This window comes from Oratosquilla oratoria, chromosome 25, assembly GCF_046742065.1.
Source record: "Oratosquilla oratoria isolate Oo_2021 chromosome 25, ASM4674206v1, whole genome shotgun sequence".
In the NCBI taxonomy this organism is placed as follows: domain Eukaryota; kingdom Metazoa; phylum Arthropoda; class Malacostraca; order Stomatopoda; family Squillidae; genus Oratosquilla; species Oratosquilla oratoria.
In genome coordinates, this window is record NC_134801.1 from 50,871,368 (window position 1) to 50,895,367 (window position 24,000).

Sequence of the window (24,000 nt, forward strand, 5' to 3'; positions counted from 1 at the left end):
GCCGGGACGTATTACCTGTAATGATAGACGAAACAAGCCGTTTGGACCACCGCGGATTCGCATGTGAGCAGTGGGTCTAGGAAACCTAGAGCCCATGGTTTCTATCATACATTAGATCTGCATCTATATATATATATATATACATATATATATATATATATATATATATATATATATATATGTATATATATATATATATATATATATATATATATATATATACATCAGCATCTATATCTACATCTATATCTGTATCAACAGCTACATCTATGTCTATGTTTATATCTATATATATATATATATATATATATATATATCTTTATATCTACATATCTATATATATACCTATATCTATATATCTATATATCTATATATCTATATCTATACCTATACCTATACCTATACCTATACCTATACCTATATCTATCTGTATCTATATACACATTCTGTTCTTGCTAATGCTAAGCAATTTCATATACCTCAGACAAGAGATTCCGAACGGTAAATGTCAACCTGGCAGCCGTGAAACTGAATTTAATACAGCGTTGGGGAAACGTTGGTTATGATGGCATTGACTCGGTTAAGATGAACGACATTGCGGTTAAGGCGACTCGGGGGCTCGGTCTGACCGCCGAGGACCGCGGACAGGACACTGTAGACGGGCGTGTCACCGCGGCGCGGTTTCCGGTTACCGAACGGTGTTCTGGTGGAAGGACCGGGGTTCGAGGGTTGCGAGGAGGAGGAGGAGGGGAGGACGGGAAACAGGAAAGATGAGAGAAGGAAGAAGGGGAGGAGAAGGTGGAGGAGAAGGAGGAGGAGGAGGAGAAGGAAGGAAAGAAGGAGAGGAGGAGAGGAGGAGAGGAGTAGAGGAGGAAAACAGGAAAGATGAGAGAGCTAAGAAGAGGAGGATAAGGTGAAGGAGGAGGAGAAGAGGAGAAGAGAAGGAGTAGGAGGAGGAGGAAAGGAGGAGGATGGAGGAGGTTGGAGAGGAGGAGAAGGAGAGGAGGAGAGGAGGCGGATAGGAGGAGAAGGAGGAGGAAGAGGAGGAGGAAGAGAAGGAGGAAGAGGAGGAAGAGGAGGAGGAGATGAGGTATAGGCTTAGGAGGAGTAGCATAAGAAGAGGAGGAGGAGGAAGAGGAAGAGGAGAATGTGGATGAGGCCAAGACAAAAATGAAGGAAGGAAAAGTGATCGATGGAAAGAGTGGAGAGTGTGGAATAACTAAAAGTGGAGGGGGGATAAAGTAGGAGAGAAGGAGAGGAAGAAAATGAAGTAGATGGAGAAGAGATGAATGGAAAGAAGTAGATGATGAATAAGGGGGTGAGGATGAAGACGAGGAAAGGAGGGAAGACAATGTGAAGAGAGGATGTGGTTGAGGACTTTGCTCGTAAGGAAGATGATGAAGCTGGTGGCTTCAATCTCGAGTCACGTAAACGGATGATCACTCCAAAGACGTGACCAAGGGTCCATCCTGCGAAGTATCATTTCTCACAAGAGAAGAAAAAAGGCGTAATAGCCATTAAGGCAATCGTTACGAAATAAACGCCTTAACAAAAACCCGAAGAGTCTTGTTGTAGGGAAGAAGGTGACCCAGATATTTTTTTAGCCCAAGCCCTCCCCCCCCCATCCCATCCACTACAACGGGATCCTTGGATGAGATAGCAGCCTCCCCCCCACCCCCCGAGAGTTTAGCCAGAATGAAATCTCTGAAATGGGTCTTTGTTCTTGTGTATTCTTAAGTCTGCCGCCAGGTCATTCCAGGTCACTATGGAAACATCCCCACACTGTTAAAAGCTTGTAGTCCTGCCTCCATGTCATTCTAGGTCACTATGGAAACATCCCCACACTGTTAAAAGCTAATAGTTCTGCCACCAGATCATTCCAGGTCACTATGGAAACATCCCCACACTGTTTAAAGTTTATAGTCCTGCCACCAGCTCATTCCAGGTCACTCTGGAAACATCCCCACACTGTTAAAAGCCTATAGTCCTGCCACCAGGTCATTCCAGGTCATTCTGGAAACATCCCCACACTGTTAAAAGCCTATAGTCTTGCCACCAGGTCATTCCAGGTCATTATGGAAACATCCCCACACTGTTAAAAGCTTATAGTCCTGCCACCAGGTCATTCCAGGTCATTCTGGAAACATCCCCACACTGTTAAAAGCCTATAGTCTTGCCACCAGGTCATTCCAGGTCATTCTGGAAACATCCCCACACTGTTAAAAGATTATAGTCCTGCCACCAGGTCATTCCATGCCATTATGGAAACATCCCCACACTAGTAAAGAACCTGTCTCCTGGTAATTTCATTAAATGCCTTCCTCGTTCTTTAAGGATAATCTCAACACGTAGATGAAGATAAATGTTCTCATACGTTTTCTAGTTGCCGTCAGGCGATTTTATTCAACCTGGGAAACAGCAACCCAGCCTGCTATTGTTATGATCATATATAGCAGCATCCTCTTCCCTGAGGTAACTCACTGTTAACCTCTGTGTGAGTCAAGAATTTCTTACATGAGTGAATATATGAATAAACAAATGAATGAGTGAGTGAGTGAGTGAGTGAGTGAGTGAGTGAGTGAGTGAGTGAGTGAGTGAGTGAGTGAGTGAGTGAGTGAGTGAATGAATGAATGAATGAATGAATGAATGAATGAATGAATGAATGAATGAATGAATGAATGAATGAATGAACGAACGAACGAACGAACGAACGAACGAACGAACGAACGAACGAACGAACGAACGAATAAACGAATGTGTGTGTGAATGAACGGAGAAGTACGTACAAAGGCGCAAGACAAAATTAAAAGAATTAGGTAACAGTCCCACGCTACCCAACGGGCCATATTCGTCCAATCAAGCAAGACAGTGCACACACTGGCTAACGAGGAAGGCCGTGCCTCGAGCACGTGCGAGAGTCGAAGTCGCTACCTTCAGCCCCGGTCCCCCCCAAACTTAAGCGGGCCCTACACGATCAATATTATTGCGCAATATTCCGTATTGTACTGTATTATTGACCACTGGAAAGACGCCTTCTGCCATTTGGGATGTCTAAGGGGTTTCAAGGATCACTATTTCCTGTCCCAACCATCACTAACCATCCCTACACCTTCAATAATACTGCACAATACGGAATATTGGGCAATAATATTGATCATGTAGGGCCCGCTTTACGACCTGTTTCCGACCACCGCCTTGGACTGTGGCGCTTTTGTTTCTCTCGTGGTTAGCGCCAAGTGGCTCTTTCCTATTCATCTTCTTCATGACGGGGGAAGAGATTCGTTCCAATTGCATCATTGCCTTAAATTATTTTTGATAAACAGAGAAAAATCACAAATCAGCCTGGTCGCCCCCGTTGGTCGGAAACAAGTTGTAAGTTTGGTTTGATTGGACCTTTTACCAAGAAAGTTCTGAGATTAACTTTTGTGTTAATATGAGGAATAAGTAAAAGTGGTTGACAAGATGAAAATCTATGTACTGAGGACTATTCAATGTGTGTTTAAATATATCTATCTATCGATCTATCTATCTATTTATCTATCTTATGACCGATTACCAGCGACTTCCAAAAACTACCTGCAACTGGCCGTCGACCATCAGGTCGCCGGTGGTCGGAAACAGGTCGTAAGCTTGAACATAACATAAGAACAAGAATGAAGGAGACTGCAAGAGACCATAAGGCCTACACAGGGCAGCTCCATATCCATCACCACCTGTCATCCCCATCCATGAAGTTATCTAACCTTTTCTTAAAACAACTGAGAGTTTCAACACTCACTACATGGTTACTAAGTCTATTCCATTCGTTGACTACCCTATTAGTAAACCAAATCTTGCCTATTTCCTTTGTAATCTAAATTTGTCCAGTTTAAACCCATTACTGCTAGTCCTGCCCTGTTGTCTTAATATGATGACCTTACCTGGTTGAAGATTGCCCCGTGTTGCCGGGAACGACGAGACTGGCGGGAAACGAGCGAGATCTGAGAACCTCCCAACTTCGATAGAGGTCTTTGGTGGGCTCGGCGTTCCCTGTAGAAGTTCTCAGCGGCCAAAAGGTTCGCTTCGCTCGAACTCTGCACGCGGAAGGGCAAGACGAAGGAAAGAGGTTAGATTAGAAATTCTGTTTTTTTTTTCTTTTTTTTTGTTTTCTTTTTTTTTAGGAAAAAATTTAGATTGATTTTGGTTTTCTTGGAGTATATTGTAGAGTTGAACGAGGCTTAAGATCTAAAACTGGAAGACTTTTTTTCAAAATTGACCAAACTCCCATAGGCTAGACACACAAAAAAGAAGCATTCATACTCAACACCAGACTCAAAAGCACGCATACACACACGCACACACAAAAAGACACACGCGCACGCACGCACATGCACACACGCACATGAAGAGATGAGACAGACAGACATGCAGAGACAGAGAGACAAACAGATAGACAGAGAGACACAGAGGAGAGACGGACAGACAGACATAGACAGAGACAGATAGATATACAGACATAGACAGAGACAGATAGACAGACAGACAGACAGACAGATAGATACAGAGACAGAGACACACAGAGGCAGACACACAGAGACAGACACACAGAGACAGACACAGACAGAGAAACAGACGGAAAGAGAGACAAAGAGAGACAGAGAAAGAGAGACAGACAGAGAGACAGAGAGAGACAGAGACAGAGAGATAGAGGCAGAGACAGAGAGACACAGATAGAGACAGAGACAGACAGAGACAGATAAACAGAGGTAGAGAGACAGAGACAGAGACAGAGACAGAGACAGAGACAGAGAGAGAGAGAGAGATAGAAAGAGAGAGATAGAGAGAGATAGAGAGAGAGAGAGAGAGAGAGAGAGAGAGAGAGAGAGAGAGAGAGAGAGAGAGAGAGAGAGAGAGAGAGAGAGAGAGAGAGAGAGAGAGAGAGAGAGAGAGAGAGAGAGAGAGAGAGAGAGAGAGAGAGAGAGAGAGAGGAGAGAGAGAGAGAGAGAGAGATTAAGAGAGAGAGGGAGAGAGAGAGAGAGAGAGAGAGAGAGAAGAGAGAGAGAGAGAGAGAGAGAGAGAGAGAGAGAGAGAGAGAGAGAGAGAGAGAGAGAGAGAGAGAGAGGAGGGGATGGCGACACACATTAAGTCAGAATCTATAAGCTAAGGACGCAAATACACGTATCAACATACATATGCCCACACCCTGCACTGCCAGACTGATCACAGGGAGAGTTAGATCTGCAAAGGCGTAACGAGACCCCAATTATTCAGAGTCAAACACAATTAATTGTCAGGTTCTGTACTATGATAAGATATAGGTGGAATGAAATGATAACTTTCCTGGTACAGAATGCAATAATCACAACTTTCCTCGTACAATCTATGTAGGTAACTGTAGACAAGCTCATTCATATATGGACAAGCAAAAACATATCCTACTCTACCTTTATCACTCTGTTGTAATAAATTGCTCTGTACTAGATGTACACCTGGGATCAGCACTTTTAGATTATCCAAACGTACAACACCATATTTGATCGTTCTCTTAAGTTCTTTAAACTATGTGTTTGTACTAGTCATTAAGAAAACATTCTAAAGCTTTTCACACCTTTATTTCGACATGTAATGCACTCTTTAAAAGTACAACTTTATTTGTACTTCATTTCTATATACTCTACTAAACTATATACAACTAAAATGTACTTTAATGAAGCACATTACTTCAGTAGTGTTATACAATTATTTACTTTGTACTGCATTTATTGTCCTATAATTCAATTCACTGTCACAAGATCAAATCAACCCTTTTCTTTTCAATATACTTTATTTCCTTAAAAATACAGTAAATTCATGCTACTTTCTCAACGGCGCTCTAATGCACTGCACTTTTTCTACATTCCTCCATTGTTCATTACTCTTTGCCACACCTCAAAGCACTGCATCATGCCGCACATTGCGTCACGCCACTGCACTGCACTGCACTCCACTGTTGCCCGCAGTGGACCATGGCTACACTGCAACAGCGCGCGTCTTCTCCCGGCCACTCTTGACTTCTCCCGGCCCCTCTTGACCCAGGCCACACCTCCCACTTTCTAACCTTTTCTAATGAAGCCGTTTTCTATCCAGCCATAGCAGACGCGGAAGCCAATTGATACGCCATGCTGGACTCGTGTGTTCAGACCCCATAAGGCATAGTAAACGTTTTATATCCTTTAGAGGAGACTCTTGTCTCAGGAGAAAGCCAAGATTAATGTTAGGGCAGCTTTCTTCAAAATATAGTCGTGGCCTAGTACCGGGGTGCAAGCTGTTCCACAACTCTATGGGTTCTCCTTAAACTAAAACTTAGACGATATAGGAGCGACGTTAATTCCATACCACACCTTAAACATTTATATCGCAAGTACTACTTGGCTTATTTAGAGGCTACTACAGAAATTAGATAAAAAAAAAAAAGCCCAAGCCAACATACACAATGAAAATGGAAAGAGTAGGTGTCACTATGTGTGTTCAAGGTACGCATCAATGGTATTCCGCGGGTTGGTTACTTGATGACTTTGATGTTATGCTCGTGCTGTTACATTCACAAGAACGACAAGAAGACTGGACGCCATTTTGTGATAAAGGAATGATCTTATCGAAAATTGGTGTTGCTCAAAATTTCTTAAAGAAGGCCTATCCTTTTTGTAACTTGAATTAATAATAACAAGTAACGTCTTACGTGTGGTGGTAAGTTATGCGTCTTTTGAGTAAGATTAAGTTTAGAGAAATACCCTTCTGCCGCAGGCTTGTAGTAGTCGAAGCAATACGTACTGACAAACAATCATCAACAAACAAACCCAACCCTGAATCCTTTTCCCTTCACGTTGTTTCTACAAGTCCTAAGAGCATCTGACAACCCACTGGATATCATCAAAATCCAGCATCAACACACTGACCTCCATTTATTCCACTTTTAATGCATATCTTACCCCAAGTTTTCCTCTTCTGTACATTTGTTCTCTACAGTTACTTCTCTTTATATCTCCTCTCCCTTTCCTTGAACTTCCTTTATCTCTCCTCTTCTTTTCCCTTAACTCCCTTTATCTTTCCTCTTCCTTTCCTTGAACTCCCTTTTATCTCTCCTCCCTCCTCTCTCTCCTCTTCCTCCCTTTATCTTCCTTCTCCCTCCTTTCCTCCCTCCCTTTATCTCTCCTCTCCCTTTCCTTGAACTTCTTTTATCTCTCTCTCCCTTTCCTTAACTTCTTTTATATCTCTTCTTCCTCTCTGAACTTCCTTTATCTCTCCTCTTCCTTTCCTTAAACTTCTTTTATCTCTCTTCTACCTTTCCTTGAACTCCCTTTATCTCTCCTCTTCCTTTCCCTTAACTCCCTTTATCTCTCCTCTTCCTTTCCCTTAACTCCCTTTATCTCTCCTCTCCCTTTCCTTGAACTTCCTTTATCTCTCCTCTCCCTTTCCTTGAACTTCCTTTATCTCTCCTCTCCCTTTCCTTGAACTCCCTTTATCTCTCCTCTCCCTTTCCTTGAACTTCCTTTATCTCTCCTCTCCCTTTCCATCCTCTTTATATCTCTTCCTCTTGAACTCTTCTTCTCTCTCCTTACTCCCTTAACTTCTTTTATCTTTCCTCTTCCTTTCCCTTTACTCCCTTTATCACTCCTCTCCCTTTCCCTCAACTCCCTTTATCTCTCCTCTTCCTTTCATTTAACTCCCTTTATCTTTCCTCTCCCTTTCCCTTAACTTCTTTTATCTCTCCTCTTCCTTTCATTTAACTCCCTGTACTCCTCTCCCTTTCCTTGAACTTCCTTTATCTCTCCTCTCCCTTTCATTGAACTTCCTTTATCTCTCCTCCCCCTTTCCTTGAACTTTCTTTATCTCTCTTCTCCCTTTCCTTAAACTTCCATTATCTCTCTTCTCCCTTATCTTGAGCTCCCTTTATCCCTCCCCTCCCTTTCCTTGAACTTCCTTTATCTCTCCTCTCCCTTTCCTTGAACTTCCTTTATCTCTCCTCTCCCTTTCCTTGAACTTCCTTTATCTCTCCTCTCCCTTTCCTTGAACTTCCTTTATCTCTCCTCTCCCTTTCCTTGAACTTCTTTTATTTCTCCTCTGCCTTACCTTTGTTCGATATTCTCTTGGATCCCTGGACCAGTCGTGACGAACGGCCGCTGACAGGAGGTCGGGGTTGCTTCTGCTGCGGGCGTATCGGTCAAGAGGTGATCCTCGCTCCCCTCCTCCTCCTCCTCCTCCTCCTCCTCCTCCTCCTCCTCCTCCTCCTCCTCCTCCTCCTCCTCCACCTCCCCCGTCGTCGCTGCTATCGTAGCCGCTACTGCCATCACGGAGCGGTCTGGCCGAAGGAGGGAACACCCGCGGAAGACCGAACTTGAGGTAAGTGTACATGTTGGAGCCGAGCTCGCTCTTGGGGCCGTATCTGGAGAAGGAAAGAAGAGTTCGTGGGATGAGTTCGTGGGATGAGTTCGTGGAAGGTGACTGGAACGACAAAGCGGACCGAAGTCAATCAATAAAATAAGTAAGATGCTGTAATGATTATAATTTATCTAATATTATTTGTTTTTGTTTTGTTATCATTTGTCTGTCTGATTTTCATTTATTATTAGTTATATGTCAATTTATTATTATTTACTATTTACCTGTTTGTTTATTATTTAACTATGCCTATGCATTTATTTATGTATTTTATTTGTTATTTACATTATCATAGTTTTTATTTATTATTTTATTATTAATATGATTTTTTTTTCGCATCCGACCTAGATATGGATCAAAAGGTCTCCTGTCGGCATGCTCCGCCTTTGTAATCCTTTGTAATAAGTTTGCGAAATAGAAGGAAGATAATGTAACACGTCTTGACGGAATGTGACATAGGCACGTCCTGTCTTCGTCCGGACGCGACCTTAGATTACAGAGTTCCTAACAACACATACCACATACACATACCAAAGGCTTTTTTCCCCCTTATAAGGGGTAGCCAAAAATCAAAGGCATAAAAACCACTCCCACTCATTCCATCCCTATCACACTCCACTCCCCTCCACCCTCCTTCCTCCCTCTTACAGAGTTCCTACATTCAGTAAAAGCTTCAGGTCTAAGGAAAGGTGGGGTTTTTCTTTGTGTGTGAGTGTGTGTTGACTGAATGAGGCATAAGGCGAACACGACAAGGTATAAACATACGTCTGCATGAAGCGTTAACACCTGCAGAACATATCGGTGGTATTCTTAAAAAAATTATATAAATCCTTGGAATGGAAAGATTTATACAAGATTTCTTTTAAGAATACCACCGTAAAAAAGTTCTCTCCTTATCCTTCCAAGAATTTATATAGAAATTATATAAGGAAAGTTTTCTTTTTAGTACCACCGCCGTAAGATTCTTACGGTGGTGGCATTAAAAAATTATTTCCTTATATAAGTATTTCCCTTCCAAGGAGGGATTTATACAAGATTTATATAAGGATTTTTTTTTTAAGAAAAACACCGTATGTTTTGCGTTCGCTCACCACCCGGGAGATCAATTTGGTCTACCATTGTGGAGTGAGCACATTACCACCAAGCCATCCGTAGCTCCGTTAGGGAGAGTGGGAGATGAGGAAGATGGGGGGGGGGGGGAACGTAAAATAGACCGAGGAAGAAAAATAAGCAAAGCAGACAAAAGGAGAGAAGAGAGGAAGAGGTTGAGATAAACAGGGAAGAAAAAGAGGGAAGGAAAATGCAATTTTTTATTTATCATTATATGTATACATATATATATATATATATACATATATATATATATATATATATATATATATATATATTGCATCCGACCTAGTTACGAACCAAAAGGTCTCCTGTCGGCATGCTCCTCCTTTGTAATCCTTTGTAAAAAGGGGAATGGAAAATAAAGATAAAGGGAAAGAGGAAGAAGGTAAAACGGGGACAGAAGGTGGAGAGAAAGGAAAGTGGAAAGGGAAGATGAAATAGGAATAGGGAAGGTGGAGGGGGAAAGAGGAGAAGGCGGAAAGTGGAGGTGGAGGAGGAGGAAAAAGAGAGGGAGGAGGACGAGGAGGAGAAGAAACGGGGGAAGGGACAGAGAGAGGAGGAAGAGGAAGAGAAGCGGAAGGGGAGGAGGAGGAGGAGGAGCGAGAGGTGGAAGAAGAGGTGGAGGAGGAGCGAGAGGTGGAAGAAGAGGTGGAGGAGGAGGAGATGCAGAGAGAGAAAGAAGGAGAACCAGGAAGAGAAGGAAGAGAATTAGCTGGAGGAGGAGCAACTTTAGAAGAATCTTGAGGAGGAGGAGGAGGAGGAGGAGGAGGAAGAGGAGGAGGAGGAGGAGGAGGAGGAGGAGGAGGAGGAGGAGGAGGAGTAGGAGTAGGAGGAGGAGTAGGAGGAGGAGGAGGAGGAGGAGGAGGAGTAGGAGGAGGAGTAGGAGGAGTAGGAGGAGGAGGAGGAGGAGGAGGAGGAGGAGTAGGAGGAGGAGGAGGAGGAGGAGGAGGAGGAGGAGTAGGAGGAGGAGGAGGAGGAGGATAGGGAGGAAGAATTAGAAGTCTGGGAGAGAGAGAGAGAGAGAATTGAAAGTACTACACCAAGCAGGAACCTCCTCCAAACCTGGTCTCTGGACCCCAAAGGTAAGCAAACAGGTTGACGACGAAAGCTTCCAATGAGGAACCACCACAGCCTCCCCTAGCCCCCAGACCTAGACCCAGAAACTAGCCTCAGAACTAGCCCCAGAACTAGCCCCAGAAACTAGCCCCCAGAAACAGCCCCAGAAACTATCACCAGAAACTAGCCCCCAGAAACTAGCCCCCAGAAACTATCCCCAGAAATTATTCCCAGACCTAGCCCCAGAAACTACCCCCAGACCTAGCCCCAGAAACTAGCTCCAGACCTAGCCCCAGAAACTAGCCCCGGACCTAGCCCCAGAAACTATTCCCAGACCTAGCCCCAGAAACTAGCCCCAGACCTAGCCCCAGAAACTATCCCCAGAAACTAACCCCAGATTAAGCCCCAGAAACTAGCTCCTAAAACTAGCCCAGAATCTTTCCCCAGAACTAGCTCCAGAAACTAGCTTCAGAATCTAGCCCCAGAATCTAGCCCCCAGACCTAGCCACAGACCTAGCACCAGAAACTAGCTCCAGAAACTAGCCCCAGACCTAGCCCCAGAAATGCCAGAATCTAGCCCCCAGACCTAGCCACAGACCTAGCACCAGAAACTAGACCCCAGATCTAGCCTCATATCTAGCACCAGAAACTAGCCCTAATCTCTACATGTGAAGGTCACTTGTTAGCTCATGTGCACAAGGACCTTCTGATTGTAAAGGACAAGGAAGCGTCTATTTGGGGAATGTAAAGAATTTCTTTATTTTTATTCATTTTATTTATTTACTTATTTATTTATTTATTTATTTATTTATTCTTTTTATCTATTTATTTACTTTTTTTTCTTTTCTTTTTTTTTTTTGTGAAAGAAATGACCCCTAGACAAAAGAAACAAGGAGTAGAAGAAGAGAAAATAGAAATAATTTTTTTAAAGAAAATAATAAGAAAAAGAAGAAAAACGGAAGACAAATAAAGTGTAGACAAAATAAAAAATACAAAAAAGAAAAAGCAGAAGAAGGAAGAGGAGGAGAGAGACGAAGAAGAGGAGGAAGGGGAGGGTAAAATGTGAAGGTGGAGGAGATGGAGGAAGAGGAGGGATAGGAGGAGGAAGGGCTGAAAGAGGATGATGAGTAGAAAGAAAAAGATGAGGTAGATGGGAGAAGAATGAGTAATAGGAGGAGGAGAAGGAGGAGGAAGAGGAAGAGGAGGAGAAGGAGGAGGAGGAGGAGGAGGAAGAGGAGAAGAAGGAGGAGGAGAAGGAGAAGGAGGAGGAGGAGGAGATGAGAAGGAGGAGGTGTAACAGAAGGAAAAGGAGGAAGCAGAGGAGGAAGAGTAAGAGGAGGAGGAGGAAGAGGAAGAGGAGGAGGAAGATGAGAAGGAAAAGGAGGCAGAGGAGGAAGAGTAAGAGGAAGAGGAGGAAGAGGAGGAGGAAGATGAGAAGGAAAAGGAGGAAGTGGAGGAAGAAGAGGAGGAAGGAGGAGAAGGAGGTGGAGCAGGGAGAGGAAGAGGAGGAGGAGGAGGAGGAGCTAAAGAGAAATTGAACTGAGACATACTTTATATAGACCCAGAAGAAGACCTTCCTTATTCGGTCAGAAGTGGAGGCTGAGCAAAGGAAGGCGGTGCTTGCCGAGCATTGCGAGAAAACGTAAAGAAAGAAACGAGGTCACGCAGGGTCCATGGAGGGAAGAGGGAGTGGAGGAGGAGGGAGTAGGAGGAGGGAGTAGAAGGAAGGAGTGGAGAAAGGAGTGGAGGAAGGAGTGGAGAAAGGAGTGGAGGAGGGAGTGGAGGAGGGAGTGGAGGAAGGAGTGGAGGAGGGAGTGGAGGAGGGAGTAGGAGGGAGTGGAGGAGGGAGTAGGAGGGAGTAGGAGGAGGGAGTAGGAGGAGGGAGTAGGAGGAGGGAGTAGAAGGAGGGAGTAGGAGGAGGGAGTGGAGGAGGGAGTAGAAGGAGGGAGTAGGAGGAGGGAGTGGGGGAGGGAGTGAAGGAGGGAGTAGAAGGAAGGAGTGGAGGAGGGAGTGGAGGAGGGAGTGGAGGAGGGAGTAGAAGGAGGAAGTGGATGTGGAAATGGAGGAGGGAGCGGAGGAGGGAGTAGAGGAGGGAGTAGAAGGAGGAAGTGGAGGTGGAAGTGGAGGAGGGAGCGGAGGAGGGAGTGGAGGAGGGAGTGGCGGAGGGAGTGGAGAAGGGAGTAGGAGGGAGTAGGAAGAGGGAGTAGAAGGAGGGAGTGGAGGTAGAAGTGGAGGATGGATGGCCGGATGGACGAGGGTACGCCAGGAAGTGTAAATGAGGAAAGAATTGCTTGGACGAGATTTTTTTTTCGGGAAAAAGATCAACAAAGCCGAAGATGCCGTGGGAAAATCGTTTGGGAAAGCCCTCGTCTGAATCATGAGGCGAAACGGAAACACTTGGAAGCAAGCAAACGAGCGAGAGAGGAAGAAGGGTAGGAGGAAAGGTGTTTGGTAGTGTGAGAATCTGAAGAAAAAACAATTTAAGGAGAGGAAGGAGGAAGAGGAGGAAGAGGAAGAATGAGGAAGAGGAGTAGGAGGAGGCAGAAGGAGGAAAAGTGTTTTGTAATGTGAGAGTTTGGAGAAAAATAAAATTTTAGGAGAGGAAGGAGGAAGAGGAGGAGGAGGAGGAAAAGAAGGAAGAAGAGGAGGAATGAAAGAGGAGGAGGAAGAGGAGGCAGGAGGAGGAAGAGTGTTTGGTAATGTGAGAGTTTGAAGAGAAAAAACAATTTAAGGAGAGGAAGGAGGAAGAGGAGGAAGGGGAGGAGGAAGGGGAGGAGGAAGGGGAGGAGGAAGGGGAGGAGGAAGAGGAGGAGGAAGAGGAGGTGGAAGAGGAGGAGGAGGAGGAAGAGTGTTTGGTAATGTGAGAGTATGAATAGAAAAAACAATTTAAGGTGAGGAAGGAGGAAGAGGAGGAAGGGGAGGAGGAAGGGGAGGAGGAAAGGGAGAAGGAAGGGGAGGAAGGGGAGGAGGAAGGGGAGGAGGAAGGGGAGGAGGAAGAGGAAGAGGAGGCAGGAGGAGGAAGAGTGTTTGGTAATGTGAGAGTTTGAAGAGAAAAAACAATTTAAGGAGAGGAAGGAGGAAGAGGAGGAAGGGGAGGAGGAAGGGGAGGAGGACGGGGAGGAGGAAGGGGAGGAGGATGAGGAGGAGGAAGAGGAGGCAGGAGGAGGAAGAGTGTTTGGTAATGTGAGAGTTTGAAGAGAAAAAACAATTTAAGGAGAGGAAGGAGGAAGAGGAGGAAGGGGAGGAGGAAGGGGAGGAGGAAGGGGAGGAGGATGAGGAGGAGGAGGAAGAAAAACACGAGGAGGAAAGGTGTTTGGTAATGTGAGAGTTTGAAGAGAAAAAAAATTAAAGAGAGGAAGGAAGAGGAGGAGAAAGAGGAGCAGGAGGAATGAGGAAGAGCAGGAGGAATGAGGAACAGGAGAGAAGAGAACGAGGAGAAAAACAGGGTAAATGTTTAGCAATTTATGTTTTAGAAAAAAAAAGTAACTTTCTGTAACGCCATTTGTTCATAATAAACAGAATAACAATTTCATCTCCAACATTAACGAGGCAACTTGTACCGTACTATATACAGGAACATACACGCACATAAAAGCGCTGATGCACAGGTGGGGAAGGAGAGGAAGGGAGGGGAGGGTGAAAAGGACAGGAAAAAGTACAAGGAAGAGGAGGAAGAAGAGGAAGAAGAGGAGGAGGAAGGAAGAGGAGGAAGTTGTGGTGGAAGAGTAAAAAATACAAGGAAGACAAGAAGAGGAGGAGGAGAAGGAAATTGTGGTGGAAGAGTTCGAGGAGATAGAGAAGATGGAAGAAATGGAGAAGGTGGAGGAGAATGACTAGTTGAAGGTGGTCTAGAAGGTGGAGGAGGTATAAGAAGAGGAAGAGGATGCTGAGGAGGAAAATAGGACCTTAAACAACGGTGTAGAAGAGAGACTGAGAAAGAGGAGAAGGTGGAGGAGATTGACTATTTGGGGAAGTCTAGGTGGAAGTAGAAGAAGAGGAACACAAAGGAACACAAAGGAAGAACAAACAACAGCAGGCCCACTGGCCCTGACGAGGCTGTTTGTGTTAACTATACTAAGTTACAGTGAAGAAAACAGGGCAGCTGGGCGAAAGAAGAACTAACACTACTGCTACCACTATCCTATCCAATTACAATTAGATGCCGGGCTGTCAGATCTTTTATTGGAAAGGATAATATCTTATATGCGGATTAGAGCCCAAATATCTATCTTAGCTATTTTTAAATGTTGTTATTGTATTACTTTCAATGACAGTAGAAGGTAACGAATTCCACACATTAACAACCCGGTTAAAGAAGAAGTGCTTACCTTCATTCGAAGAAGAGGAAGAGGAGGTGGAAGAAGAGGAGGAGGTGGAGGAAGGAGGAGGAGGATGTTGGGGAGGAGCACAGAACCTTAAACAATATTGTAGAGCCTGAGAAAGAAGAGAAGGGCGACGTGGAGGCAAAGGAAACGAGATCAGATCAGAGGCGGTCGTCACGTCAGAAATGAGGAAGGAAGGTCTTGATGCTTGTTGCCACGGTAACGGTGGCTGAACAGCTTCCCACCATGAACAACAGTATTACCCCACATCCGCACGCTCCCCCCAAACACTCACTCACTCACACACAAACACACACACACACACACACACACACACACACACACACACACACACACACACACACACACACACACACACACACACACACACACACACACACACACACACACACACACACACACACACACACACACACACACACACACACACACACACACACACACACACACACACACACACACACTGCGCAGTGGAAAGAGTTCCCAGCTGCCACTACGGCGGTCTGGGTTCGACTCCCGCCCAGGGCTGGAATAATTTCAGTATCTCTGCGCTGCGAGTCGTTACTCCAAAAGGTCACAGCATTACCCATAGACTGTCATATACGAGGTCAGAGCTTTCTTGCGGAAGGAAAAAATAGCTGTCGATCACGAATCCAACACGTGATCTAAGGCCATGGTGAATCTCACACACACACATCAACACACATTCCTACGTTAAACCATATAACAGAAATTGTCTGACATCAACCTCTTCCTCCCCTTCCTTACCCTGTTTATCTTTTCCTCCTCTTCCCCATACATCCATACATCCATCCATCCATCCATCCATCCATCCATACATACATACATACATGCATACATAGAAGCATTCATTCGTACATACGTTCATTCATATATACACACATACATGTATATATACATATGTAATATGCATGCATACATACGTTTAATATATATGTATACACACGTCTGTAAGTCTGTATCTGTCTGTCTGCCTGTCTGTCTGTGTGTGTCTGACTGTCTCTTTGTCTGTCTATCTGTCTGTGTCTGTCTCTCTGTGTCTGTCTGTGTCTGTCTCTCTTTGTCTCTGTGTCTGGGTCTGTCTGTCTATGTTTCTCTGTCTGCCTCTGTATGCCTCTCTGTCTACCTCTCTTTTCAATTCCCAATCAACTCCCCACAGATCTTTTCGTTGGAAAGCGAGTTACAATGTCGTGTATGAAACGCAATTCCCTTTAGATTCTTTGGCTCACTGCCCTTTGTGGAGATTTGCTGTTTCTCCGTGGGCCGTTTCGACCGCGTCACGCCGCTCAAACTGCACATCACGTTGTCTGGGCTACATTCCCAGAGACCTTTCCTCAGCTCGTTTCAGAAGGAGAAACTTTGATTCAGAATCTTTTTTTTTTTTTTTTTTTGACGTTTGATTCAGATTTTCTTTTTTTTTGTGGACGATTATCGTTGTTCACTGCTCTTCTTCTCCTCTTTATTATCTTCCTCCTCCTCTTCTTTATTTCCTTCTACTCCTCTTTCTTCTTATTCCCCTCTGCGTTCATCATTTTCTCCTTCTTTTCTTTTCTTTTTTTTTCTTTTCCTTCTCGGTTGCTCCCTCTCTCTCTCTCTCTCTCTCTCTCTCTCTCTCTCTCTCTCTCTCTCTCTCTCTCTCTCTCTCTCTCTCTCTCTCTCTCTCTTTCTCTCTCTCTCTGATACTACTATTGTTCCTATTATTGCTTTTGCAGGGTTCAATCCCAAACTGGTATCAATGATTCTAACAAACCTTAGCAATCCAAGCACGGAGGTCTACTTCGGCAGAAGCTATTCGACTTCTGGTGAAGTTCTTCACCTGACCAACACGAAGAAGCCGGTGGAACAGTAAATGCAACAATTTTTTTTTTTTTTTTTTTTTTTTTTTTTTTTTTTTCTTTTTTTGCGGTGGGTGACCATTCATTGTACATCTGGCACAGTGAGGTTCAGACAAACCGGACCGTGTTTGCAGTGTCAACATTGGTAATCAGATTACGCGATCAAACTCCGCATTCACATAACGTGGACTCGAATACACCCTGATTGCATAACGTGAAATTCCAGGTTCCATTCTCACGACAAATAAAAATTTATAAACAAAATAGATAATAAACAAAGAAGATAAATTCATAATAGATAAATAGAAAAAATGCATAAAGATAAAAAGGAATAATATGATAAACAAATAGATTAAGATATATAAACAAATAATATTACCCAAATAAAGAAGCACAGAGATTTATAAAAATAGATAAATAAATAGATTAATAAAGAGATAAAGTGGATGGATGGATGGACGGATGGATGGATGGATGAATGGATGGATGGATGGATGGATGTACAGTATGTTCGTATGCATGCATACACGCATGCACACATATTCTCGTACCTTTAGCCTGAAAAGTAACCCAAGCTATGCACAGTCTTCATCCAAATTCTTAATTGGGTCATTTGCTTCTTTGGTACTGGCTAACTCCAATCCTCCCCACCTCTCTCCCTATCATCCCTCCCTCTCTCCCTCCCTCCTCTCATCCCTCCCTCCCTCCCTCTCCCTTCTTCCCTCTCCTCTCTCCCTCTCCCTTCTTCCCTCTCCTCTCTCCCTCTCCTCTTTCCTCTCTCCCTCACCCACCTCTCCCTTCCTCTCTCTCCCCCCCTCCCTCCCTCTCTCCCCCTCTCCCTCCCTCTCTCCCCCTCCCTCCCTCTCCTCCATCTCCTCTCCCTCTCCTCTCTCTCCTCTCCCTCTCCTCTCTCTCCTCTCCTCCCTCTCCTCCCTCTCCTCCCTCTCCTCCCTCTCCTCTCTCTCCTCTCTCTCCTCCCTCTCTCTCCTCTCTCTCCTCTCTCTCCTCCCTCTCCTCTATCTCTTCCCTTTCTCTCTTCTCTCCTCTCTCTCCTCCCCTCTCTCCCTCCCTCCTTCTCCTCTCTCCCTCCCTCCTTTTCTCACTCCCATCTTCTCCTCCCTCTCCTTTCTTCCCTCTCCTCTCTCCTCCCTCCCTCCCACCCTCCCCTCCCCGCCGTCTCACCTTCCTGTGAACTAACCTTGTTAATCGCCCATCCATCCCTTCCATATTGTTAGTAACACATACGAGTATTCGTGTCAGTTTGTGGAGCGCCGTGTCACACATACACGCTCCTGAGCAAGAATGTGTGTATATGTGTATGTGTAAGTGTGTGTGTGTATGTGTGTGTGTGTGTGTGTGTGTGTGTGTGTGTGTGTGTGTGTGTGTGTGTGTGTGTGTGTGTGTGTGTGTGTGTGTGTGTGTGCGTGTTCGTGTGTGTGTGTGTGTGTATGTACTTGCGTGAGTGAGTGCGTTTGCACATAGCCTAAGCATGAATACGTAGAGATTGACTAATCAAAACTAGGATTTCCGAGACTGACTTCTAGTGTGGATGACCTTCTAGAAACCATTGCTAAACATATTAACATCTAATCATTTGACGCACTTTCCCCCACAGGAGACAAAAACCTTTCGGTTCCAAATCTCAATCCACGTTCTTGAAGCTCCTTCCCTTCTCAGACTCCATGGAACCATGAAAACCTCTTCGAGATCCAGAGCTCAGTAACCAATTGGACCTCACGACTGTTGAGCAGGGACTACGAGTCTTAGGCCCCTTCCACATTAGGCAACTAGTGACCGTGACTAGTGGCGGTCACTAGTTGCCTAGTGTGAAAGTCTCGGGCAACTGCAAGCAACCAGTGACGGTCACTAGTTGCCTAGTGTGAAAGTCTCGGGCAACTGCAAGCAACCAGTGACGGTCACTAGTTGCCTGGTGTGAAAGTCTCGGGCAACTGCAAGCAACCAGTGACGGTCACTTAATTGTGGAGAGGATGCATGAGGTGTTGTGTGAATGCGTGTCTTACATATTACTGATAGTGCTCAAGATGATCTTAGAAATAAGAGTTTGTTCTTAAATTATGATATTGTCCATCTTCGGCTTTTAAACAAAGTCTATAAAATGGTTTATTTACTTAAATTATCTTGTTAATATTCGTTCTGAAAGTCATTTTTCTTTGTAACGAACGCAAATTGTTTTTCGTTATTATAGGTTACTGGTAATGACTTTCCAGACAGTAAATTCTGATGTACAGTTATCATTTACTTTGTAATTGTGCTTCCTTGATGAAATACTTTTGTGGTCGCCAGATAATTACGACTTGTTCTTGTACTTGTTCGTAACATGAGAATTATCCAATCCTCGATGGTATAACAAATGGAAAAAATAAAAAATGATTATTGCAAACTATGAAATATATAATTAACCCCCTATAGTCTTAGTATTATTGAAAAACTATACATATATTCGCATAGTGTAATTTGCTCGACATATATCTAGTACACCCAAGCAGTTTTATTTTTTAAAGCTACCCTTAAGTTTGCTGTTTTCTATTTTGACGTTACCAGGAAAAAGCACGCTAAATTTTAGGGGGTAACTTTAAATTAACTGTCTACCCCACCTTTTTATTTTTTTTTTTTTATAACCTCTGTGTCTAATCGACCCCTACCCTACCTATAAATACTGTAAATACAATATTTTATGCATATAATTTTTCGTTCCCAAATAATAAGAATTACAGTTATCCAACACATTATGTAGTAAATAAACAGCAACTATAAGGAAGATAAAAATTAAACATATCATTGTAAATATATGTAAAACACACAAACTCACAAACACGCATCCGTGCACTCACACAAACACACATATACACAAAAACACGCACACACCACATATGTGTATATTACATATATATATATATATATGTGTGTGTGTGTGTGTGTGTGTGTGTGTGTGTGTGTGTGTGTGTGTGTGTGTGTGTGTGTGTGTGTGTGTGTGTGTGTGTGTGTGTGTGTATACATGAGTATATGTGTATATCATTAACCTGTCATTACTCTACAGCACCTTCCTTTAGTCACTGGTGTATCCCTTTGTCCCTCTATTATACTTAACTCCTTTCTCTTTCTTCCCTCACAGTGACATTCTCCCTCATCCATAACTTCCCATCTTTCATAATATCCCTCCCTCCCCTTACCCCTTCTCCTCTCTCCTTCTCTTCACCCTTCTCTCTCTCTCTCTCTCTCTCTCTCTCTCTCTCTCTCTCTCTCTCTCTCTCTCTCTCTCTCTCTCTCTCTCTCTCTCTCTCTCTCTCTCTCTCTCTCTCTCTCTCTCTCTCCACGCAGCCCCTTTGCAGCTGAATACGTGTCATGGAGATGTACAAACATGTCTGTCGAGATCGTGAAAAAGTTGACAACGACGACGACGACGACGACGACAGAGGAGACATCGAAGACTCACCTCGGGTTATTGAGAATGGACTGGACGGTAGCTTCTCGGAGCTGAAAGTTCCCGTACGGGAGCGCCGCCTTCTCGGTGGACCCGAGAGCCGAGTCGGTGAAGTCCGAGTTGAGGTTCTGCCTGTAGATGGACCAGGCGTGGAGGTCCTCGCTCCCGAGGCCCGGAGGACGCACCGGGTGCTGGAGCGTGGCGTTGTTGACGTTCCCGGACACCCGGGACTCTGAGATGGTCGAGGGCGGGACGGAGTACCGGCGCTCCATGGTGTTCAGTTCCCAGAACTCACTCATTCTGGAAAAGGACGGGAGAGTGTCTGTTAGGAATGGTAAAGAAGATGGCGAAATGGTTGGATGTCTTGTGGAGACGATTAAAGATTTACAAAAGGATTACAAAGAGCAGCATGCCGACAGGAGACCTTTTGGTCCATAAGTAGGTCGGATGCGAAAAAAATACAGTAATGAAAAGTAAATAAATAAATAAATAAATAACAATTATAATATTATAATTAATAACAAATAGAATAAATAAATAGGTAAAGTTAAATAATAAACAAACAGGTAATAGTAAATAATGATAAATTGACAGATAAGTGATAATAAATGATAATCAATCAAATGATAAACAGACAATAAAAATACAAATAAACAAATAATACGTACATAATATACACCAAAACCCTCTTTCCCTTTGTTAAAGTGGAGACGAAGTGGCAGAGGTAACACATATCATTAAAAAGAAAAAAAATCACACTCTCCATTTTGACATATCGAGGACGAAGAGTCACCCTGGTCGCTACCAAACTTCTTGATTCGGAAAAAAAAAAAAAAAAAAAAAAAACGGGAAGAGTTCTTCAACAAGTTCCGACAGCAATAGTTGGTTCACACTTACTCGTGTACTGAACCCGCATTTGAGTTTATTGCTCTTTGTATCCGAGGAGGTGAGGTGGAGGTCAACAGACAGCCCCGCAAGCCTAAGAACGAGTTACCAGGACGCCATGAGAGGGAAACATCACGTATTGCTGCCAACAGCCAAAGCCTAATCAATATCTGATGACCTTTTGTCCCTAAATGACCTCGAATGAGAGAGTTATTAGCTTTAACTACTCTCTGAATATCAAAATCATCTTAACATGTATACTGACTAACATCCAACTAAGCCCACCCACAGTTCAATCACTCAACCGATAATTGTCCTCTGTTTCGTTTAAGTTAAACACCTAACAATTCCTATCCTGTAATATCATCTCCATCCTAACACTTATATTACTTGAACTAACTTTGTCCCCATCTCATCTACTCAGTTATTAATTTTCTTGAGCTTAGTCTTGAATAGTAACATAGCACAAACTAATCTCTGAATATCAATCCCATTCTTCCTGGCCTCCTTTTAACTTAATCTTTTTATCAATACTTTAACTACCTTATCTTCAATTTCGTCTTAAATACCCAACGTTAAGTGATATCTAATAACACCATCTAAAAACGTGGCTACCCCCGGTATAAGGGGGAAAAAGCCTTTGGTATATGTATGTATGTATGTATGTATGTATGTATGTATGTATGTATGTATGTATGTATGTATGTATGTATGTATGTATGTATGTATGTATGTATGTATGTATGTAAAAACGTGTATTTCCTGACCACTCACTCACTCCTCTAGTTCTACACTAACAACTTCCACAGTAACTGTCCTAGCTAGTAATTGAGTCATTAAATTTTACTAAATCAACAGAAAGCCATAAATCATCTTCCCTTCTTCCTGTTTCGGTCCACAAGAGGAAAAGAAAGATTATGCAGATGATGGCATTGATCATGCATGACAGTAATTAGTTTGCTAATTGGAAACTTGATAAGAACGGAAAGTATTTGAGACGTTCAAAGAACTTGACATGTTATAAATTATCATGTCAGTTATACATGTAGAGCAAGAGGAAGGGGGAGAGAAGAAGTAATGACAAAGATGGAAGAAGATGAGTTGAAGGAGAAGACAGAGTTGATGGGAAAGTAGGAACACAAGAATTATGAAGAGGAGGAAATAGGAGCGAGGGGTTGAAAGGATCGATGTAAAGGGGAGGAAGTTGATAGGGAAATAGGTCGCAAAGAGGAGGAAAAATAAACGAAGAAGATTAATGAAATGGTAAAGAGCGAGTAGTGGTACGGTGAAGAAAAAGAGGGGGAGGAGGTGAGGAGGATAACGAGGAGGGGAGGAGGAGGAAGAGGAAGAGTAAAAGGAGGAGAAGTAGGAGGAGGAGGAAGAGGAGGAGGAGGAGGAGGAGGAGGAGAAAGAGGAAGAGGAGAAGCAAAAGGAGGAGGAGTAGGAGGAAGAGGAGGAGGAGGAAGAGGAGGAGTAAAAGGAGGAGGGGTATGAGGAGGAGGAGGAGGAGGAGGAGGAGTAAAAGGAGGAGGAGTATGATGAGGAGGAGGAGGAGGAGGAGGAGGAGGAGGAGTAGTAGTAGGAGGAGGAGGAGGAGGAGGAGGAGGAGGAGGAGGAGGAGGAGGAGTAGGAGGAGGAGGAAGAGGAGGAGGAATTGAAATAACTTGAGAAGTGAAGTATGAGACGCTAAGAGAGAGCAAAAGAAAACAAAAAAATTGTAACAAAAAAAAAGAGAAGAAAGAGAAAAGTATAAAGAGAAAAACAGTGAAATCAAGGAAAAAAAATTGAGGAAAAACGAGTACGAGGTGGAAGATGATACAGTAGAATAAATCTTTTAAAGCATTTCTCGCGATAAGGCACAGTGTACCTCTTTACCTCTAGGATTTGTGTGCGTGTGTGTGCGTGCGTGTATGTGTGTGTGCGTGCGTACGTGTGTGTGCGTATCTGTCTGTGTCTGTGTCTGTGCTTATCTGCCCCTCAGTCTGTCTGTGTCTGTCTGTCTATGTCTGCCTGTGTCTGTCTGTGTCTGTCTGTCTATGTCTGCCTGTGTCTGTCTGTGTCTGTCTGTGTCTGTGTCTGTGTCTGTCTGTGTCTGTCTGTGTCTGTGTCTGTCTGTGTCTGTCTGTGTCTGTCTGTGTCTGTCTGTCTGTGTCTGTCTGTGTCTGTCTGTCTGTGTCTGTCTGTGTCTGTCTGTCTGTGTCTGTCTGTCTGTGTCTGTCTGTGTCTGTCTGTCTGTCTGTGTCTGTCTGTGTCTGTCTGTGTCTGTCTGTGTCTGTCTGTCTGTGTCTGTGTCTGTGTCTGTCTGTCTGTGTCTGTCTGTCTGTGTCTGTCTGTCTGTGTCTGTCTGTCTGTGTCTGTCTGTCTGTGTCTGTCTGTCTGTGTCTGTCTGTCTGTGTCTGTCTGTCTGTGTCTGTCTGTCTGTGTCTGTCTGTGTCTGTCTGTGTCTGTCTGTCTGTGTCTGTCTGTCTGTGTCTGTCTGTCTGTGTCTGTCTGTGTCTGTCTGTGTCTGTCTGTCTGTGTCTGTCTGTCTGTGTCTGTCTGTCTGTGTCTGTCTGTGTCTGTCTGTCTGTGTCTGTCTGTCTGTGTCTGTCTGTCTGTGTCTGTCTGTCTGTCTGTGTCTGTCTGTGTCTGTCTGTGTCTGTCTGTCTGCCTGTGTCTGTCTGTGTCTGTCTGTCTGTGTCTGTCTGTCTGTGTCTGTCTGTGTCTGTCTGTGTCTGTCTGTGTCTGTCTGTGTCTGTCTGTGTCTGTCTGTGTCTGTCTGTGTCTGTCTGTGTCTGTCTGTGTCTGTCTGTCTGTCTGTGTCTGTCTGTCTGTCTGTGTCTGTCTGTCTGTGTCTGTCTGTCTGTGTCTGTCTGTGTCTGTCTGTCTGTGTCTGTCTGTCTGTGTCTGTCTGTCTGTGTCTGTCTGT

At 44.0% G+C, this 24,000-nt stretch overlaps 1 protein-coding gene across 1 annotated transcript in view; it reads right to left on the reverse strand.

Moving 5' to 3' along the window:
* The window catches only part of LOC143039138 (uncharacterized), an 82,373-nt gene that overhangs the window by 27,777 nt on the left and 30,596 nt on the right, over positions 1-24,000 (reverse strand). The window contains exons 2-4 of the mRNA XM_076208997.1: positions 20,220-20,507; positions 8,089-8,401; positions 3,921-4,073 (exon numbers count right to left, since the gene is read on the reverse strand). Coding sequence (XP_076065112.1) covers positions 3,921-4,073; positions 8,089-8,401; positions 20,220-20,507 — 754 coding nt within the window. The remainder of the gene's footprint in view (positions 1-3,920; positions 4,074-8,088; positions 8,402-20,219; positions 20,508-24,000) is intronic.